The 21,356-nt window shown below is 42.3% G+C and overlaps 1 protein-coding gene across 1 annotated transcript in view; it reads left to right on the top strand.

Moving 5' to 3' along the window:
* The window catches only part of LOC124711217 (indole-3-acetaldehyde oxidase-like), a 243,070-nt gene that overhangs the window by 125,785 nt on the left and 95,929 nt on the right, over nucleotides 1-21,356 (top strand). The window contains exons 10-13 of the mRNA XM_047241173.1: nucleotides 7,525-7,653; nucleotides 14,643-14,810; nucleotides 14,953-15,118; nucleotides 15,217-15,332. Of these exons, the coding sequence (XP_047097129.1) occupies nucleotides 7,525-7,653; nucleotides 14,643-14,810; nucleotides 14,953-15,118; nucleotides 15,217-15,332 (579 nt within the window). The remainder of the gene's footprint in view (nucleotides 1-7,524; nucleotides 7,654-14,642; nucleotides 14,811-14,952; nucleotides 15,119-15,216; nucleotides 15,333-21,356) is intronic.

Raw genomic sequence — 21,356 nt, forward strand, 5'->3', positions numbered from 1 at the left:
AGGAATGGCGCCATTCCTCATCACCAAAACCAAAGAAGTTTTGAACAGGACCATCAGCAGGGAAGGTTATGCCGGCTCTCTTTTGGGACAAAAAAGGCTTCATTTTGGAGCATTACATGCCTAGAGGGACCACTATCACCAGTGCATCATACACAGATCTTCCAAAAAATCATCTGCGGCCTGCAATCAAATGAAAGCAATGTGGATTGCTGTCAGGAGGTGTCCTTTTGCAACATGACAATGTGAGGCCACACACTGCCCATAAAACAGTTGCAACAATCACAGACCTGCATTCTGAGTGTCTTCCTCATCCACCATACACACCAGACCTTGCCCCAAGTGATTTCCATATGTTTGGACCACTCAAAGATGCAATGAGAGGAAAGAAGTTCCGTTCTGATGAAGAGGTACACCACGTGGTGCATGTGGTTGTGTTGACTATGAAAAGAATTTTTTTCTAAAGGAATTTATGCACTTAGTAAGCACTGGAGGACTTGCATTGAGTGAAGGGGAGATTATGTTGAAAAGTGATACAGCTTTGTACCACTTCTGCATGGTAAATAATATTTTAAAAAATATTTAAGGTATTCAGTTGACTCACTCTTGTATGATTATGGAGACCATTTCAATTCTTTACTGCAGTCGCTCTGCTACTATTATTTTGAAACATTTTTATGACTTACATGAAAATTCATGTGAATTAAGCATGAACATATCTATTCAAAAAAGCAGATAAAATTCCCTTGATGCCTTCCTGAGAAACAATCTCCATTCCTTTCCAATTAACAATGTAAGTGTAGACCAGATGTGGCTTGAATTCAAAGAAATAGTATCAACAGCAATTAAGCAATTTATACCAAATACATTAACAAACAATGGAGCTGATCCTCTTTGGTACACAAAATAGATCAGAACACAGTTGCAGAAAGTAATGCAAAATCTCTAAGACTGGTGATCTTTTACAGAAGCTTGAAATTTAGCACAGATTTCAATGTGAGATGCTTATAACAACAAAACTTTGTCTCAGAACCTGGCAGAAAATTCAAAGAGATTCTGGACATATGTAAACTATGCTAGTGGCAAGACATACTCGACGCCTTCTCTGCATGATAGTAATGGAAATACCAACAATGACAGTGCTGCTAAAGCACAGATACCAAACACAGCCTTCTGAAATTCCTTCATCAAAGGAGATGAAGTAAATATTCCATAATTTGAATCAAGAATAGCTGTCAATGTGAGTAACTTAGAAGTAGATATGCTCAATGTAGTTAAACAACTTAAATCACTTAATAAAAGAAAGTCTTTTGCTCCAGATTGTACAACAATCAGGTTCCTCTCAGAGTATGCTGATGCAATAGCTCCATACTGATCAACATGGAAGTAAAAAAACGGAGGGACTTATGCTGTACATTGTTTTGTAGCCAGAGTAAGTGCCATTTTAAGTAGCCCAAGACATTAGCAGATTACTGTTTATGAGTGCTTATTGTTCCTTATTTCTGCCATGTATGTGCAACAACTGTGTTAAATACTAAAAATTATAGAGCTTACATGAATAACATAGTGTCAGGATGGCAATTTCGAATGTTTTTCTGTTCATGAACATGTATTTGCTCTAGTAATAAGACACAGTCAGAGTGACATCACAAGGAAGTGCTACTGTGGTGAATTATGGGAGTATAAATGCAGTGAACCTAATGTTTTGGGCTAGATAAGATGGCAGACATCAGCATCAAGTTTATGACATAATGCCACTTTTTTTTTTTTTTTTTTTTACATACATGCTTAATTACCATATAAAACTGCTCACTACATGAAAGATCCATATCTAAAGACTGAAAAGTTCCACAGGCCACATCAATATTCAAGAAAGGTAGTAGAAGTAACCCACTAACTTGCAGGCCCGTATCATTAGCATTGATATTCAGCAAGATTCTGGAACATATATTGTGTTCGAACATTATGAATCACCTCAAAGAGAATGGCCTATTGAGACATAGTCAACATGGATTTAGAAAATATTGTTCTTGTGAAACACAACTAGCTCTTTACTTACATGAAATGTTGAGTGCTATTGACAAGGGATTTCGAATTGACTGAATATTTCTAGATTTCCAACAGACTTTTGACACTGTACCACACAAGCAGCTGGCAATTAAATTGCATGCTTATGGAATATCATCTCAGTTTTCTGACTGGATTCATAATTTCCTGTCAGAGAGGTCACAGTTTGTAGTAACTGACAGAATGTCACAGAGTAAAACTGAAGTGATTTCTGTCATTTCCCAAGGTAGTGTCATAGGCCATCTGCTGTTCCTTTTCTGTATAAATGATTTAGAAGATAACTTGAGCAGCCATCTTAGGTTGTTTGCAGATGATGCTGTTGTTTATCAACTAGTAAACTCATCAGAAGATCAAAACAAATTGCAAAACAATTTAGAAGAGATATCTGTATGGTGCAAAAATTGGCAGTTGACCCTAAGTAACAAAAAGTGTGAGGTATCCACATGGGAGCTAAAAGGAATCCATTAAACTTCAGTTACATGATAAATCAGTCAAATATACAGGCTGTAAATTCAGCTAAATACCTATGAATTACAAGGTGCGACAATAAAGTAATGAGATGGATGTGGAAAAAAATGTTGCTTACCGTTTTAGATAAGTTTAGTGTTGTCTCCCTCAAAGTAGTTCCCTTCTGACTGCACACACTTTTTCCAGCACTTCTGCCATTGTTGGTAACATTTCTGGAACCCATTTTCTGTAATATCCTCCACGACCCTCGTCACAGCTTTTGGACATCTTGGGTTGTTTGAAAATGGTGTCCCTTGACTGCTGTTTTGACTCTTGGTAAAAAGTCACACAGAGCCATATCTGGTGAATAAGGTGGCTGTGGTAGTCCTGAAATTTGTTTTGAGTTTAAAAATTGCTGTACTGACAGAACAGTATGGGATGGTGCATTATCATGATGCAGAATCTAATTATCAACACAAATCTTTCTCATACCAAGACCTTCAGTTATTGTTAGATGAAACATTTCTCAATTGATGTTCAGTTCTTCTGCAATCATTTCCACAGATAATCTTTGATAAGATTGTATGAGTTTGCACACCTTGGCAAAGTTGACATCCGTCCGTGAAGTTGATGGTCATTCACTGTGGTCTTCATCTTCAACATACATTCTGCTTTCGCTAAACATTTTATGCCAATGAAAAACTTGAGCTCTTGACATAACCTTCTCTCCAAAAGCCTTCTGAAGCTTACCATGTTGTCGTATTTTCGCCCAATTTAACGCAAAAAGAAATGGCATACCGTTGCACAGTATTATGCAGTTTCATTTCCATGACAAGAGACAAAAACACATATTAACTTATTACAGCACAACTCATCAATGAGCAGTTGCATGAATCTGCTGCTTAGACTAGAAGCAGCTTATAGACCAAGGTCAAAGATATTGTGCCTACACAAGCCTGCAGGGATGCCACATCCTGCAAAGAAAATCAGTCTCATTACTTTATTGTCAGACCTCATACAATTGCAAACAACTTCAGTTGGAAAAAACACACAGGAAACGTTATGGGAAGAGCAAACCAAATACTGTGTTTTATTGGCAGAACACATAGTAAATGTAACAGATCTATTAAAGAGACTGTCGCTTACACTACACTTGTCTGTACTCTTCTGCAGTACTGCTGCACAGTCTGAGATTGTTACCAAATAGGGTTAATACAGTACACTGTGAAAGTTCAAAGAAAAGCAGCACATTTTGTATAACCCAAAATAAAGAAGAGAATGTCACAGGGATGATAGAGGATTTGGGGTGGACATCATTAAAAACAAAGGTGTTTTTCATTGCAGCAGAATCTTCTCATGAAATTTCATTCACCACCTTTCTCCTCAGTATGCAAAAATATTTTGTTAATGTTGATCTACATAGGGAGATATGATCAGCATAATAAAATAGGGGATATCAGAACTTGTACAGAAAGATGTAGGTGTTCGTTTTTTTCTGCATGCTGTTCGAAATTGAAATAATGGAGAATTATTGTGAAGGTGGTTTGATGAACCCTCTGCCAGGCACTTAAGCAGAGTATCCATGCTGATGTAGATGTAGATGTAAATAATGATACTAGAAATCTGCTGTGCTGCTTAAATGATATTAATCTGAAATTATGCTTGCTTTCTTTCCATTTTAGTTAACAGTTTTTCTTGTGGAAACTTGGATATTATACGAGGGCAGTTCAATAAGTAATGCAACACATTTTTTTTCTGAAACAGGGGTTGTTTTATTCAGCATTGAAATACACCAGGTTATTCCCCAATCTTTTAGCTACACAACACTATTTTTCAACGTAATCTCCATTCAATGTTACGGCCTTACGCCACCTTGAAATGAGGGCCTGTATGCCTGCACGGTACCATTCCACTGGTCGATGTCAGAGCCAACGTTGTACTGCATCAATAACTTCTTCATCATCCGCGTAGTGCCTCCCACGGATTGCGTCCTTCATTGGGTCAAACATATGGAAATCCGACGGTCCGAGATCGGGGCTGTAGGGTGCATGAGGAAGAACAGTCCACTGAAGTTTTGTGAGCTCCTCTCAGGTGCGAAGACTTGTGTGAGGTCTTGCATTGTCATGAAGAAGGAGAAGTTCGTTCAGATTTTTGTGCCTACGAACACGCTGAAGTCGTTTCTTCAATTTCTGAAGAGTAGCACAATACACTTCAGAGTTGATCGTTTGACCATGGGGAAGGACATCAAACAGTATAACCCCTTCAGCGTCCCAGAAGACTGTAACCATGACTTTACCGGCTGAGGGTATGGCTTTAAACTTTTTCTTTGTAGGGGAGTGGGTGTGGCGCCACTCCATTGATTGCCGTTTTGTTTCAGGTTCGAAGTGATGAACCCATGTTTCATCGCCTGTAACAGTCTTTGACAAGAAATTGTCACCCTCAGCCACATGACGAGCAAGCAATTCCGCACAGATGGTTCTCCTTTGCTCTTTATGGTGTTCGGTTAGACAACAAGGGACCCAGCGGGAACAAACCTTTGAATATCCCAACTGGTGAACAATTGTGACACCACTACCAACAGAGATGTCAAGTTGAGCACTGAGTTGTTTGATGGTGATCCGTCGATCATCTCGAACGAGTGTGTTCGCACGCTCCGCCATTGCAGGAGTCACAGCTGTGCACGGCCGGGCCGCATGCGGGAGATCAGACAGTCTTGCATGACCTTGCGGCGATGATGACACATGCTTTGCCCAACGACTCACCATGCTTTTGTCCACTGCCAGATCACCGTAGACATTCTGCAAGCGCCTATGAATATCTGAGATGCCCTGGTTTTCCGCCAAAAGAAACTCCATCACTGCCCGTTGTTTGCAACGCACATCCGTTACAGACGCCATTTTAACAGCTCTGTACAGCGCTGCCACCTGTCGGAAGTCAATGAAACTATACGAGACAAAGCGGGAATGTTTGAAAATATTCCACATGAAATTTCCGGTTTTTTCAACCAAAATTGGCCGAGAAAAAAAATGTGTAGCATTACTTATTGAACTGCCCTCGTACATATGGAAAAAGACTTAATTTGCTCTGAATGAAAGGAGTCCTGACCAAGGCTGACCAAGTATGTTGTATAATTTACAAACAAGTGGAAACTTATGCAGACTATTTCAGATATAGGTATGGAAATGAAAGGACGTACAACAATACTGCAGGGAGCAATTACTTGGAAATGTCATAGTTACCAATGCATCAGGAAACTGTCACAGAAGCATTAGTGTAATGACTCATGCTGTAAGATCAGAGCAATAACATAGCTTCAGTAGATTACAATCCAGTTAATTCATTTTGGATTATTCCTTATTATATAAAAATTATACATTGCAATATACATGCATTCTAATACATTCAATCTCATAAACAAAATGGATATCCACTCCTATTTTAATCTTCTCATGTCACAGAAATGATAAATCACAAATAAAAACAATGAAAAATATTAAGGTCTGTTAAAATAACTGAATATAGAAAAGTTGCACAACTGATAAAATATGATTTAACTGAAAGTAAATTTTGAATAAGAACTCCATGATAAGAGCATGACAGAAGATGGAATGAGGGGAAGAGGATGCTAAGAGAAACATGAAAAAAAAAAAAAAAAAAAAAAACCCACGCCACTGAGCTTACACAGTAAAATATCAAATAATGTTGGTAGGAGTTACGAAATAATGCTATGTTTGCCATGAAACAACCCACTTAGTCATTATAGCTATTTTAATGGTGCAGGGTTGTTGTTTAATCAATTCAACTAAGTCGCTTTGAACTGATGCTTAAGTTGTAGAAGGCAGTGAAAAAAAAAAAAAATGAAAACAAACAGAAATCCTTCCATCCTGTTGCTGCGTCAGGACTGGTATGTTACATTTCCAAATTTTCACAGAGAACCATCCATACTGGATACATGCTATTATCATGGTGGGCAAATGGTCTGCCCGACAGGAGGCCCTAGCCACACGGCATTTCCATTTCCATTATGGTGGGCTCCCCACTCCCAAAGGCATTTTGAAGCTACTGCCAGCATGCATCCTCCTAATCCCCCTCCCCCCCTCCCCCTCTCTCAGTGGGAATCCATGTACCTCTCTATCTGTGTCTACTGTACTCAGTGAAGTACATGCTTGATTCTTGAGCTCAATGGCTTTTATACGATGTTTTTATGAAATTAATTAATGACTGTCTTCATGCTCACTCAGTCATATGAAAGTCCCAATTTATCTCTTCCAGAATACATTCCTGAAATCTTAAACAAAGGGATTACAAATGATAAAGAGGTGTAAAGGTTGTAGTTCAGGCCCACCATGTGTTCAGAGAGACATTTATATTTATCCAGAATGAGATTTTCACTCTGCAGCAGAGTGTGCACTGATATGAAACTTCCTGGAAGATTAAAACTGTGTGCCGGACCGAGACTCGAACTCGGGATCAAGTTTCATTTATATTTATCTTCCATCATGAAAGTCAATAACTTGTACAATGACCAGTGGCATCAATATTGCTAAGTGCAATTACAATTGTATTTGTAGTATGGCTCCAGTACAAAAGGTAATGATATTACATGCTTCTTCTCAATGAAGCATAGACACAGTAGAACATAGCATAGAGCTCAAACTCATGGATTACAGCAGACAGCTACCAATCAAATAATTTTACTGCAGTCAATAAATTGGCTCACTGTCAGTATACGTATTTGATTTGCATACCTAAGAGAACATAATAACTGTTCATGTTAACTACTTATGCTGCTGTCAGTGAGTGGACGAAACTGTAAAGGGGGGAGGGGGGGAGGAGAGAGAAAGAGGGAGAGAGAGAGAGAGAGAGAGAGAGAGAGAGAGAGAGAGATATGACTGGTGAGTGTATGGGTGCTCATGTAAAGGCTACCAAAATGTAAAATGAATGTTCACTGATGACCTTGCGCTTAAAAGCCCATAAGCTGCAACACACACATAAATGAATGTTTTTTTACAGATAATGCCCCGAGCTCAGAACGCTCATGCTTATGTGAATGCAGGCTTCTTGGTTCAGCTCGACAGGACGAAAGCTGGCCACATAGTTGGCAAACCAAGAATAGTATTTGGAGGAATTAACAAAGACACAGTAAGTAACAATTCAAAATTAATGTACTATTAAGTCACATTAACTTGTATCATAATTTGGGAAACTTACTACTTAATTAACGAGGTATCTTGTACAAGAACCATTCCAACAAGCATTCAGTCCAAACACTCTGGTCATGTGAAACCCAATATGTGCTTTTCTTACATGACATCTGAAAGCCACAAACCAGCGAGTAAAGCTGGTTGCAGCATTTCTTGATTTCAGAAAAACTTTCAACTCTGTACCACAATTATGACTGTTAAAGAAAGTACTATCATATGAAGTATCAAGCAGAACTTGTGACTGGATTTCTTATTAGGGAGGCCACAGCATGTTATCTTGGATGAAGAATCTTTAATAGATGTAGAAGTGACTTCTGACATACCCCAGGGAAGTGAGTTAGGACCCTTGCTGCTCATGTTTTATATAATTAATGATATGGCAGACAATATTAATAGTATACTCAGATGTTCCACAGATTATGCAAGTACCTGTAATTAAGTAGTATCTCAAAAAAGCTTCACAAATATTGAGGTAGAATGCATAATTTACTCTGCAGGGGAGTGTGCAGTATTATGAAGACAGATTAAAACTGTGTACCAGATTGGTCTGGTACATAGTTTTAGTCTGCCAGTAAGCTTCATCCACTGAGATTGTGATAAGATTTGAAATCTTGGCAGCTTTGTTTAAATGTTCAGAAAAAATTATACCTTTCACAAAATGTGAAAAGTGATATTTTATGATTAAAGTAACTTTGAATCACAACTTGAATAGTTTCAAGGGATATGGAATGGAATGCTGACTAAGATATACAGGGTCAGTTTATGGCCCAAGCAATGCAGTGTTTCATAATAATATAATAATAATGTCATGTGGCTAGGGCCTCCTGTTGGGTCGACCATTCGCCAGGTGCAAGTCTTTCGATTTGATGCCACTTCGGTGACTTGCACACTGATGGGGATGAAATGATGATGATTAGAACAACACAACACTCAGTCCCTGAGCAGAGAAAATCTCTGACCCAGCCAGTCCCTTAGGATTGACATTCTGTCGCACTGACCATTCAGCTACTGGGGATGGACAGTGTTTCATAATGATGTGGCCTAATAACCAAAATGATTTTATTCAGAAAAAAAGAATTAGATGATATTTTTTGTATTTCTGATACAGTTTCTTCGATGGAAAGTGGAACAAACTGTAAGTAACAGAATTAAAAAGGTCCACTATTAACCTAAAAACATAGCAGAAATATTATATTTTCATTCTTTCCACACAGTTTAATAACCAACACATTTTTTACTGAAACTGGAATGATGGAATAGATCTAGTTCTTTCTGTTTTCACCAAAAGCATTTAAAGATCTCAGGAATTTCCTTAAGTAGAAATGGACTCCTGTAATATTTAGTGCTGGAATAAGAGTCAGAAATTTATTTCTGTTTCAGAGGAATTTCTGTGTAGAACTAAGAAGAGAAAACAACCCATTTCCATGAATACTAGATTTATATTTGGGGGCAAATGATACGTCACTTGTGTGGGAAAATATTCTCAAATAGGCTGTGAAGCTACAACTAGTGTTAATCCATCCATATTGATTATTATTTGAATTACTTCTAGATTACTTTTTATATAGACTGCATATTAAGGGAAGATAAGGTACTTTCTAAAAAGCTGCTGGTCTTCCTCTTACAGTACTCACCTGGCATTTTTGTCAACTATTTCATACAAAACACTTATATAACTTTACAGATTTCAGAAACTATTGTCAGATCTCTACATTCTGGAAAAGTTAAAATCTATTTATTATGAACATTATTGTATGCAGAATTTACATCACTCCTTAAGTTACAGAAGGAATGGCTAGTAAGGCATCGTGCCTGATGTCTGCTAGCAACCGATTAAAGAATATTTCATTAGAAAGTAAAACTCCATTGTGCACTCTAGACAGGGATGTATAGCTGATAAGGAAATTATTTTCACTTCCAGTATTTTGATTCACCATAAATTGATCATTAGATTTGCGATACTGGCATATGAATACAAGAATCTCCAATGTCCCTGAGATGCTTGCACGAGGTATTCAGTTACTTACTTCACCTTCTGTGTCACATTTCTGTAACATAAATACTGTTTTCCCCATGCCTCAGAAAATCATACCATCGAACAATATTGAAGTCAATAAAAGGTGGCAAGCCACTTCCACCCAGGATTGGGCAGTGGTGGAGGCTTGTGGCAGAGATACAACCAGTGGCAGCTCATTAAAACATTATCAACAAGTCGCTTTATTACAACTTATGAAGCTACACTCAAATGTCACAGTGTGGTGGCCATGCAACAAATAGTATGAGGTGAAGTGGGTGCATGCAGCACAGTGTTGGCTGGTGTCTAACAAGCAGTTCTTGATGTATGTGGCTGGCTAGTAACACATGACCCAGTTAAGTGCGCCCTTCTGCATGCAAGTGGTACCAGCAGTTCAAGAGACTACTAGAGCACTTGAAGGGGATGATATAAATCCCAGTGGAAGTTCTCCCTCTGTCAGTGGAACCGTCACAGTTCCCACACCAACATAGAAGAGTAAGAGATGATGATGATGATGATGATGATAATGATGATGATGTTTGGATTATGGGGCACTCAACTGCGTGGTTATCAGAGCCCGTACAAATTCCCAACCTTTTCTCAGTCCAGTCTTGCCACATCCATGAATGATGATGAAATGATGAGGACAACACAAACACACAGTCATCTCGAGGCAGGTGAAAATCCCTGACCCTGCTGGGAATTGAATCCAGGACCCCGTGCTCAGGAAGCGAGAACGCGACCACGAGACCATGAGCTGCATATGGAGAGTAAGTGGCTATACTGCCCTGATAATGACCTGCTGCTCCCTGGGTAGGAGTCGAGCTGCTGCTGGGACAACCCTGGATTGGCCCAACAGTGAAGCAGCACCAAGTCCTGGAAGGTGGACTTGACACTAGTAAATGGTGCGATGTTTGCAGCTGGCCAGGTTTGTGGTGGCAAATTGTTTTCCCATGGTGCAGCAGCACCTGGAGTAGCCCTCTTGTGGTGGTATTTGTACTGCAGGGCTGTGAATATCTGTGCTAAAAAGTCAGAACTATTTATGATAGCAGTTCTTTGGTTGAGCAAAGAAAGATGCCACTTCTAGGCATGTTCCTGCAATATTTCTGTGGCCTGCCTGGTAGGTTCTTATCTATGACCGAGAGTTCTGAAGAAAATTTGTTTAATCAAGGTTTTCGAGAAGCCAAAGAACAACTAGGTGAAGAACTTAAACAGTGGAAAGAAAACAATGAGAGATCTTGCCTGATCTATCTTGAAATAAATAAACAGCCCCATCACTGCAACCAGCATGCCTCTATCCTGTGCCACTGGCTGCCTGCAGTTTCTGCAATGCTGTACTGCTATAGCCTTACTTGTATAGAGTTGCCGGTAAAAGTGGGTGACATCACATTATCCTCCATCCTTTGATTGACATAGGCCCTACGTCTCCATCCTGCACCAATATACAATGTAATTCAACATGCATTGACAACAATGTTCAATGCTAATAAAAATATGCACTCTGTGAATGCCAGGCAATGTGAAACACAATTTTCAATGGCTAAAATTTTACCTTACAATGTTTATTTCATTTACAATGACAAGATTACACCTTTGTTACACTAATTAACAGTCCTGACCTCTACTGATGCTAGCTGGTAGTATGATGGAAAATTCTGCTGAACAGGCTCCACAATGAGTTCAAACTTAGGTGGCAACTCTTCCTGTATCTTCTGCAACCCCATCAAGTACTGCTCTGGTGTTATCAGTACTAGATTCAGCTGTCTGTGGGCTGTCGGCTGCACAGTGAGTGGTTTCCCATATCCTTGCCTTTACCATCTGCACATCCAAAATGCTATCTGCTACTGTCTGGAACAGCTTCACAATTATGATTCTTGTATGCAACACATCTACTAAGACCTGCACAGCGCCAAGATCCCAATTCATGGTGTTAACCACTGCCTTGGCATTCTCAATTGCTTGATTTGTCAATTTCTGAAACGTGTGTATTATTTAGTACCTCCTGTTCCAGGCTTTACAGCTGTGTGGTATGCTAGTCTACCACTGTCTTTCCTTCACCTTTTCTGTGGTATCGTTCAGATCCATAATGTAGCTCTTGTCTATAATTGCAAATGCAGTTTTCAAGATTCTATCCCCAGCATCCAACCAACCCCTTTTCCTCCATTGTAAGATATGTTGACATGTTGCACCACATCTATCACTTACAACATCTGCTCCTGTAACTGTGTGTAAGACTTATACAGTTTATCCATCTCCTAAAACTTCTCTGAGTACACCTCTGCCCTTTGCTTCCAATAGTAGTCGAGCAAACACATCCTCCAATTTCCTCACCTCATTTCTCATCTACCAGGCATAACAGACTAGCCTCAGTGCCCATCAGTGACTTGTAATCACAATATCTTGTCTGGTAAACAGCACTCTGCTCTCCAGATGCTGATCCCACAGTGCTCCCACTCTGCCCTCATCACATAGTTGTAAAGCACAGCCATGACTAGAGTTCCCCTTCATCCTTATTCCCAAAGTACGGCATCCTGAGAACAAATAGTTGCTGGCATTATTCACACTTCTCACTTCCTTGACCTGAATGCATACAGTAGCCGCTGTGTGGGCCTTACAAATTCTCTTGCTCACTTGTCTGCTGACTTCTTCTTACCTGCTTCTCAGTCAGTGCCCTTTGCTGAGTGGTCAGCACGTCTGACAGCCACCCAGTGGATTCCTCTCCCTGCCACAGCTGCCATCAGGAATGGTGGTAGATTGATGCCCATGGGTGTTGCTGTAGAAGGCCTGGCCAGAACAAGGTTCAGTGGAGTTGCATGGAACTGAATGCTTCATGGGGTATGGAGAGGCAGGTGACTGCTGACCAGGATGGCAGAGATGAAAATTTTGATTATGCCATAGGCAGCCATGGGCTGAACTCACAGCATACATTATGGGTTCATGGTGGGTGGAGATCACCCCATGGATCAAGATTGAGTGGCTCCAAACTCAAGGACCCTTAAGGGGCACCCAAGCAAATGGAAGAGGTGACAACAACAATTCAACAATCATTGAAATTCATGGAAGGTGAATGCCATCCAATTATCTGAAACCAAAATGCATGGGTTGCCTGCAAGAGAAAAAGTGACCGAAATGATTTAGGACATGTGTAATATGAGAGGGAAATGAAGGAAGAAATCAAAGCCAACCACTTGGAGTCCAAAAATGCACCAAAAAGGTCTAGGTATATACTCTTTCATGGCTCTACAGTGTTGGGTCAGCAAGAGAATTGCTAAGGAGGCACAGATAGATGGGCCTGACAGGCAAAATATATTTGGACAAGGTCCATGATATCACAGTCAATACTGGATCAGAACATGTGCTCCCGCATGAAGCTTTTTGCCTACAACATGACCCAACATGCAGTGTGCAGGAAATGCAGCACTCATGGCTGAATAGAAGTATGAATTGGGCCATGTCAGTGGTCCTTGTCCAAGTCCCACAGAAGAATCTCTTGGTTTAAGTGCAGATGATTTTGCTGTAGCCAACAAGTTTGAAAATTAGACACAGAGTGTATGTCTGGTCACCTGTGTTGCACAGAATCAATGAGGAGGTGTAAGGTCAGGTCCTTTTGGGTGGCATCCACAGCATTGTGATCAGGGGAAAGATAAGATAGCCAAATTGAGCTCAAAGTCAAATGAGAGACACACCAACTCATGTTGGTGAAAATCTGGGTCAAATCCCATGGAAATCAGGACAGCACATCTGTGTTAGCATGTAACACTGCTCCCTGGTATTCGATAGAATGATTAAAATCAGACAAGTGTGGTGCTCATTGTTGGAGGAATGGACAGTCCAGCCACTAAGTGATGTTTAGGGGAAGGGAGCTAAAGAGAGGCTTTCTGCACATGTGTAGTGGGTATGACACTGCTGCCAGATGCTACAATGGTTAAAAGCTGAATTAACTCTCTGCAATGCACTGCATTGAGTTGGAATTTGGAGGTTCTTGTTTCTCTTAGGATCTTGTTTCTCATGTTTTAATTTAATGAGTCAGTGTTAAGCCACAGGCAGTGATTAGTTGAAATCCCACACCTTTTTTGATAAGGGATGCAAGGTCTCAACTAAACATAATCATTGCCCCCTGTGGGCACACAGAAGGCCTCTGTTCAGCTCCCAGCTGGGAGTGATATGAATGCTACTCTCATCGAACTGTGAGAACTTTATAGCTCATGCATAATTCCTTTTCATGGCTTCAATAAATTTTGTCACTTCTGGTGTACTGTCTTGCAGAAGCAATGAGAGGGACTACCACTGTCTGATGGTGTCAAACAGTTATTTCAGTAAAATAATACACAATATTGTCTGGCAGCAAATCTGAGGTGTGTGTTTGCAACACATCCATTGGAAAGCCTAAAAAATTAATCAGATTCTGTGCTGTCTAGATACTAATCACTTGTTTAGTGTAAGCACAAAACAGATTGTAGTTGTGCAAGACAAAAGTAAGAAGGTGATATTTAACCATAAACTCAATATAATTCAGAGCAAAGATAAGTAAGCTGTGCGGGATTAGCCAAGTGGTCTAAGGCGCTGCAGTCATGGACTGTGCGGCTGGTCCCGGCGGAGGTTCAAGTCCTCCCTTGGGCATGGGTGTGTGTGTTTGTCCTTAGGATAATTTAGGTTAAGTAGTGTGTAAGCTTAGGGACTGATGACCTTAGCAGTTAAGCCCCATAAGATTTCACACACATTTTTTTGAGCAAAAATAAGTAAATGTTATAAAATAATAGGTGTAGTGTTCAGATTGTACTATGAACCCTAAAATTACTCTCTTTACCTCAGAGTCTAGGCTTACTTAGCACACTAAAAGCTTACATGGTAGATCATTTTCCATAATCCTGGATATGCAGTTGTATTACATTCTAACATTCATTTTCCTTTAGATACATGCTACAAAAACTGAAGAATTTCTGGAGGATAAAAATGTTTATGATAAGATGGTTCTACTCCATGCCCTGGAAATACTTGATTCTGAACTGAAACCAGACTACACACCACCAGATGCTACTCCAGAATATCGCAAACAACTAGCAGAAGGACTATTTTATAAGGTAAAAGTCTTAATTATGTTAAGTTTTTATATCATAGATACGATTGATACTACTTAACATCCAGCACTGCTGACTGAAATTTTGACTGCTTTGATGTATGGAAAACCAATCTTGACATTTTCTAACCTGTGAAACTCTTTAGTTTGTTCTCAGTATATCTCCAGAAGATGTATCTGAAAGATTCAAGAGTGGAGGCCAGTTACTGAAGAGACCACTTTCTTGTGGAAAGCAAGTATTTGAGGACAATCAACAGTACTGGCCACTTGGAAAAGCAATGCCTAAATTGGAAGCTCTTGTTCAGTGCTCTGGTAACATATTATGAATACCACATACACAGTGATACCCACATCCATATTCAGTCCACACTGCAATACCCATGTTCTGCAATACTTTCTGTGATTCACAGGTGAAGCAGAATATGTAAATGACATTCCGACAACTTCAAGAGAACTACATGGTGCTTTTGTTGTCACTACTGTGGGAAGTGGTACAATACAAAGCATAGATCCTTCTGAAGCCCTGGTATGGTTGATTTATAATCTCATATATTATTACTAAGTTAATTTTAGTTCAGTTATTTGCATATTTCATGAATTATAATGGTACCGCATTGCAGTGAGTTGGAATACATCCATTAGTTCACAAATATAACATTTTAACAGTGATAATATAGCTACATATTACTTACTTACAGTTTTTAGATCTGTATCCTGGATCTATTCAGAAATTGATCTAATGGATGCTGACCAAAGAGTAATTATGGTAAGGAATATTAGATAATATGTGTAGTTAGCTCTGAAAAGTCAAATGCTTTCACACGAATTGCTGACTAACCCAAATACAAGGGGTGGTCAATAAGCAATGTAATGTTTTTACTTAGACAGTTTCACTTGAAAAAATTTGGAATTTGTTGTGGGACTTCATGGAGTATTCCCACTCCAGCCCCTAGTTTCACGAAGTTCCAACAGAGGGTGGCACCATATGTAGCCTTCAAAATGGCATCTGTAACGGAGATGCATTCCAAGCAAAGAGCCATCACTGAGTTTCTTTTGGCAGAAAACCAGATCATCACTGATATTCATAGGTGCTTGCAGAATGTCTATGGAGACCTGACAGTGAAAAAAGCATGGTGAATCAGTGGGTGGGGCATCTGTCATCATCACACTATGAGTGCACAAACCAGTCCAATCTCCCCTGTACTGGCTGTGTTATAACCTTTAATCACTAATAAATTGTGTGGATATACAAAAGTAGGAACAATAGCGGGTTACATGCTACTAACTCTGTATCTGTCATTCGACTGCCATGCCGTGACATGCGGCCGGCGCCGTTCATAGCCAGGTGGCGCTCGGCCGAGCTGCGGAGCGCCTCTATCGCCGTGTTTGCGTACTGACGTAGCAGCACTTTTAAATCTCGTGGCACTGTCACAACACTTTTCCCCCCTTTGAAAAAAAAAAAAAAAAAGCACTCACTTCCTCGGAGACACGGACAGTGCGGAGACATCCATGACCTTGTGGAAGGCCCCGAGAAGATCCCGCAGAGAAACACGAGAGTATGGTTGAAAATATCCAGGACGGAAGCTTGCATGTGGAACGTGCCTCCTGGACGAGATGATGGGTGAAAACTCCGGAGCAGCATCCATAGGTGTCGTGGACCTGGGGTTGTGCTCCAGCGAGATGGGTCCCGGAGAAGGCGGCGTCGCGGCTGGGGCCGGTTCCGGCGTACTCGGAAACGGGAGCGACGTCGGCTGCAGCAACATGCACAGAAGATCAGCAGCAGCGACAGGACTGGCTTCTCAGGCTGGTGGAGGTGAAAGAAGGGGCGGTGGCACCAGCGTGGCCACCACTCATGGGCGCATCTGGTTGTAATGGCAAACAACCATGCCGTCGTCTGTATGTATTTCACAAAGCCGGCGGCCGCGAAGAGCCTGGACCACCCCTGGAATCTATTTAGGGCGAGATCCATACCCTCGTGCCCACACGTCGGCGCCCACCTAGTATTTTCCCGCACGAGGGGACACAGTAGAAGGCCTGACAGGGTGAAGCAGGTGCAGTAGAGTGCGCGGTTGGCGGCCATGCAAGAGTTCAGCAGGGCTGCGATCACCCAGAGGCGTGAAGCGATAAGAACTCAGAAATTGTAACAGAGCGTCATCTGTGGGAAAATCACTAAAGAATTTTTTCATCTGGCTTTTGAAAGTGCAGACAAGGCACTCGACCTCCCCATTTGATTGCGGATGGAAGGGCGGTGCTGTAACATGATGAATCCCTTGTCCAGTACAAAAATCACGGAAGGCCTGTGAAGAGAACTGAGGGCCATTGTCCGTGACAATCGTGGATGGAAGACCTTCTAGTGCAAAGATTTTGGACAAAGCCAGCGTCATTGCCGCAGTGGTGAGCGACGGACATCGAACAACAAACAGAAACTTCGAGTAGGCGTCAATCAACAGTAGCCAATAAGTGCCGAGGAAGGGGCCGGCAAAGTCAGCGTGCACTCGTTCCCATGACTGCACCGGATCAGGCCACGGAGAGGGCATTGTACGGGGTGCAGCCAGTTGTTGAGCACACTGACCACACGCAGCGACCATGTGGGCGATGTCCGAATCAATACTGGGCCAATAAACGTGCCTGCGGGCCAGGGACTTAGTCCGAGAAATCCCCCAATGGCCTTCATGCAATAGTTTGAGAACATCTTTGTGAAGAGAGGCTGGCACCACGACCCGTGGAGATGCGCCATCCGTGGCCAGAAGAACAACTCCCTCATGAACTGACAGACGAAGGCGCAAGGCGTGGTAGTTGCGAAGGGGATCCGATGCCTGGCCCTTGGTCCTGTCTGGCCAACCCCGTTGAACAAAACCGATCACCTGACGCAGGACTGGGTCCTGCGCAGTAGCCGACGTGACCTGTGAACCTGTGGAAAACCCTCGACCGCACGACGTCTTCCTCATCAATGTGGAAACAGAGTAGTTCATCTCGATCGAAAACCGGGTCGGGGCCCATCGGCAAATGCGACATCGCGTCAGCATTGGCGTGCTGGGCCGTGGGATGATAGTGGATCTCATAGTGAAAACGAGACAAGTATAAGGCCCAACGTTGCAGGTGGTGAGCTGCCTTATCCGGAAGCAACGCCGAGTTGCTGAACAGAGAGACCAGTGGCTTGTTGTCGGTGATGAGGTGAAACTTAGAACCATACAAAAAAACGCTGAACTTTTTTAGAGCATAAATGATAGCGAGCGCCTCCTTTTTGATTTGAGAGTAACGCCGTTGCGTATCGTTGAGGTTCTTGGAAGTGTAGGCGATGGGTTGTTCCGACCCATCCTCATACCGATGGGTGAGAACAGCCCCTAGGCCATACTGTGACACATCAGTCGCCAGAACCAAGTGCTGACCCGGACGGAATGTGGCAAGACAAGGCGCCGACTGCAAATGAGCCTTCAGGCAGACAAAAGCCTGCTCACACTCGTCGGACCAACAGAAAGGAACGTTTTTGCATAACAGCTGATGCAGAGGATGAGCCACCGCCACCACAGATGGAATGAATTTGTGATAATAAGCAATCTTGCCTAGAAATGCCTGAAGTTCTTTGACCGTAGACGGCCGGGGTAGAGCGGTTATGGCCGCAACATGCTGTCGTAGAGGACGTATACCCTCACGGGACAAGTGGAAACCAAGATACACAATGGAGGGTTGGAAGAACTGTGACTTGTCCAGATTGCACCTCAACCCAGCTGAATGCAGAACCCGAAACAGTGAACGCAAATTGCGAAGGTGCTCCTCAGTGGAGGCCCCCGTAATGACAATGTCATCCAGGTAGTTGATGCAGCCAGGAATGGAAGCCGTGAGCTGTTCCAAAACTGCTGAAAAATGGCCGGCACGCTAGCGACACCAAATGGTAACCGCTGGTACTGATACAACCCACAAGGAGTGTTGATGACGAGAAATTCCTTGGAAGATGCATGCAACTGCAACTGATGGTACACCTCCGATAAGTCAAGTTTGGAAAAGAACTGGCCCCCAGCAAGCTTGGTAAATAACTCCTCAGGACGGGGAAGAAGATAAGTGTCAATGAGGCTCTGAGCGTTGACAGTGGCTTTAAAATCACCACACAATCGCAGACTCCTGTTTGGTTTAGAAACCACCACGATTGGCGATGCCCATTCGCTGGAGATAACAGGAAGGAGAATCCCCGAAGCTGTTAACCTGTCTATCTCAGCTTTGACAGATGCACACAACGCCATCGGAATAGGGCGTGCCCAGAAAAATTTAGGGCAAGCTGTAGATTTAAGAGTAACGTGGGCTTCAAAATCCTTGGCACGATCCAGACCAGCAGAGAACACGGACAAGAATTCAGAACACAATCCATCCAGCTGTTGATTCGGAATATCCTCAGATATGAGGTGCACATCATCATCAATGGAGAACCCAAATAACTGGAAAGCATCATAACCGAACAGGTTTTCAGTGCCCGCATGATCCACCACATAAAACGTGAGGGGCCTAACAACAGACTTGTAGGCAGTGGAAGCATCAAACTGGCCAACGATAGGAATTTTCTGCTTATTATAAGTTCATAGATTTCGTGTAACTGGAGACAAGGGAGGGGAGCCCAACTCCAAATACGTGCGAGAATTAATGAGAGTTACTGCAGAGCCAGTGTCCACTTGCATGCGAATGTCTTTATCCAGAACACAAACAGTAACAAACAACTTATTTGTTTGAGAAAGCACACAGTTAACATCCATGTCCAATGCCTCGTCCTCGTCGACACAAACTTTAGGGGACTGACACACAGAAGCCATGTGGCCTTTTTTCCTACATGAATTACACGTGGCCCAACGTTTTGGACACGCGGCCCTGTCATGCTGTACGAAACGACGTGGACAAGAAGGAAGTGCGGAATGAACCCGAGTCTGTGGTTGCTGTTTTCGCTGCGAGCGTGGCGGCCCAACGCGACATTGTTGACGTGAGTGAACCGCCACCACATTGTCGTTCCCCTGTGAAACAGGCAAATTGTCCACGTCGAAAGTGGTCAGTACGGCGCCTACATCACACCACGCGTCTATTTGCGCACCAGCAGCATGAGACACTTCAAAAGATTGAGCGATGCTGGGAACTTCCGACAACGACGGGTTTGGCAGTTGTAAGGCACGTTGCTGAACTTCTTTATCGGGAGCAAGCCATAGAATAGCGTCCCGAACCACTGAATCAGCATAAGACTCATGATGAGTGTCCGTGACAAACTGACATTTCCTACTCAGACCGTGTAGTTTCGCCGCCCAAGCCCGGTAAGGTTGATGTGGCTGTTTACAACACCGGTAGAACGCCATGCAGGCGGCCACGACGTGGGTGTTTTTTCGGTAATAGTTAGACAATAAGTCACACATTTCCTGGAAGGACAGAGAGGCAGGTTCCCGCAGAGGGGCTAACTGAGATAGCAGCTAATAGATCCGTGTGGAAATCCAAGATAGAAATAACGACTTACACATAGGAGCGTCAACAATGCCAAAAGCCAAGAAGTGTTGCCGCAATCGCTTCTCATAATCCTCCCAGTCTTCAGCGGCCTCGTCGTAAGGAGGGAATGGAGGCGGAGAAGAGGAAGACAGACGATGAGTAAGTGACGTCGACAACACCTGAATAGCAGCCGTCAGCTGTGTTTGTTGTTCAATGAGTGCTTGCATAAGCTGTTCCATGTCTGCCCCGACACGAACACACAATCCCACAATGCAGGAAAAAAAATATCCGACCTCGTCGCCAAAAAGTGTTATAACCTTTAATCACTAATAAATTGCGTGGATATTCAAAAGTAGAAACAATAGCGGGTTACATGCTACTAACTCCGTATCTGTCATTCGACTGCTGTGCCGTGACATGCGGCCGGCGCCGTTCATAGCCAGGTGGCGCTCGGCCGAGCTGCAGAGCACCTCTATCGCCGTGTTCGCGTACTGACGTAGCAGCACTTTTAAATCTCATGGCACTGTCACAACAGGCTGGCTGCACACAGCTGTGACTCCTGCAATGTTGAAATGTGTAGAACTGTCATTCAAGGTGATCAACAGGTCACAATCAAACACATCACTGCTGAACTGTATATCTTTGTTGATAGTGCAGCAAGACTTTGGCTCTAACCTCACCCAGTACAATGGTACCATGTGGATATACAGGCCCTCCCAGTAAGGTAGCATAAGGCCATCACATTAAATGGAGATTGTGTTGAAAAATAGGGGTTTGCTACTAAGAGAATGGGGGATAATAAGCTTCATTGCAATTCTAAACAAGACCAACCTGCTTTAAGGAAATAAATGTGCTGCGTTACTTATCAAACTTCCCTCATAAGATGACATATCTATCACTTATTTACAAAAGCTACAGTGTAGTTTAGGAAATGGTGAGAAACAAAGTCTGGCACAATTTTATGAAGTGAACCCATATACTACATGGGTTTCATGAGGAAGCTGCATAAAGTGCAGTCATAGGCTACGTTGGAAGTCAGAATCATAAATACTTCTACATTATTATAATGCTAAAGATTTAAGGTACATCCAAACAACAT

The sequence above is a fragment of the Schistocerca piceifrons genome, chromosome 8, assembly GCF_021461385.2.
Source record: "Schistocerca piceifrons isolate TAMUIC-IGC-003096 chromosome 8, iqSchPice1.1, whole genome shotgun sequence".
Lineage (NCBI taxonomy): Eukaryota > Metazoa > Arthropoda > Insecta > Orthoptera > Acrididae > Schistocerca > Schistocerca piceifrons.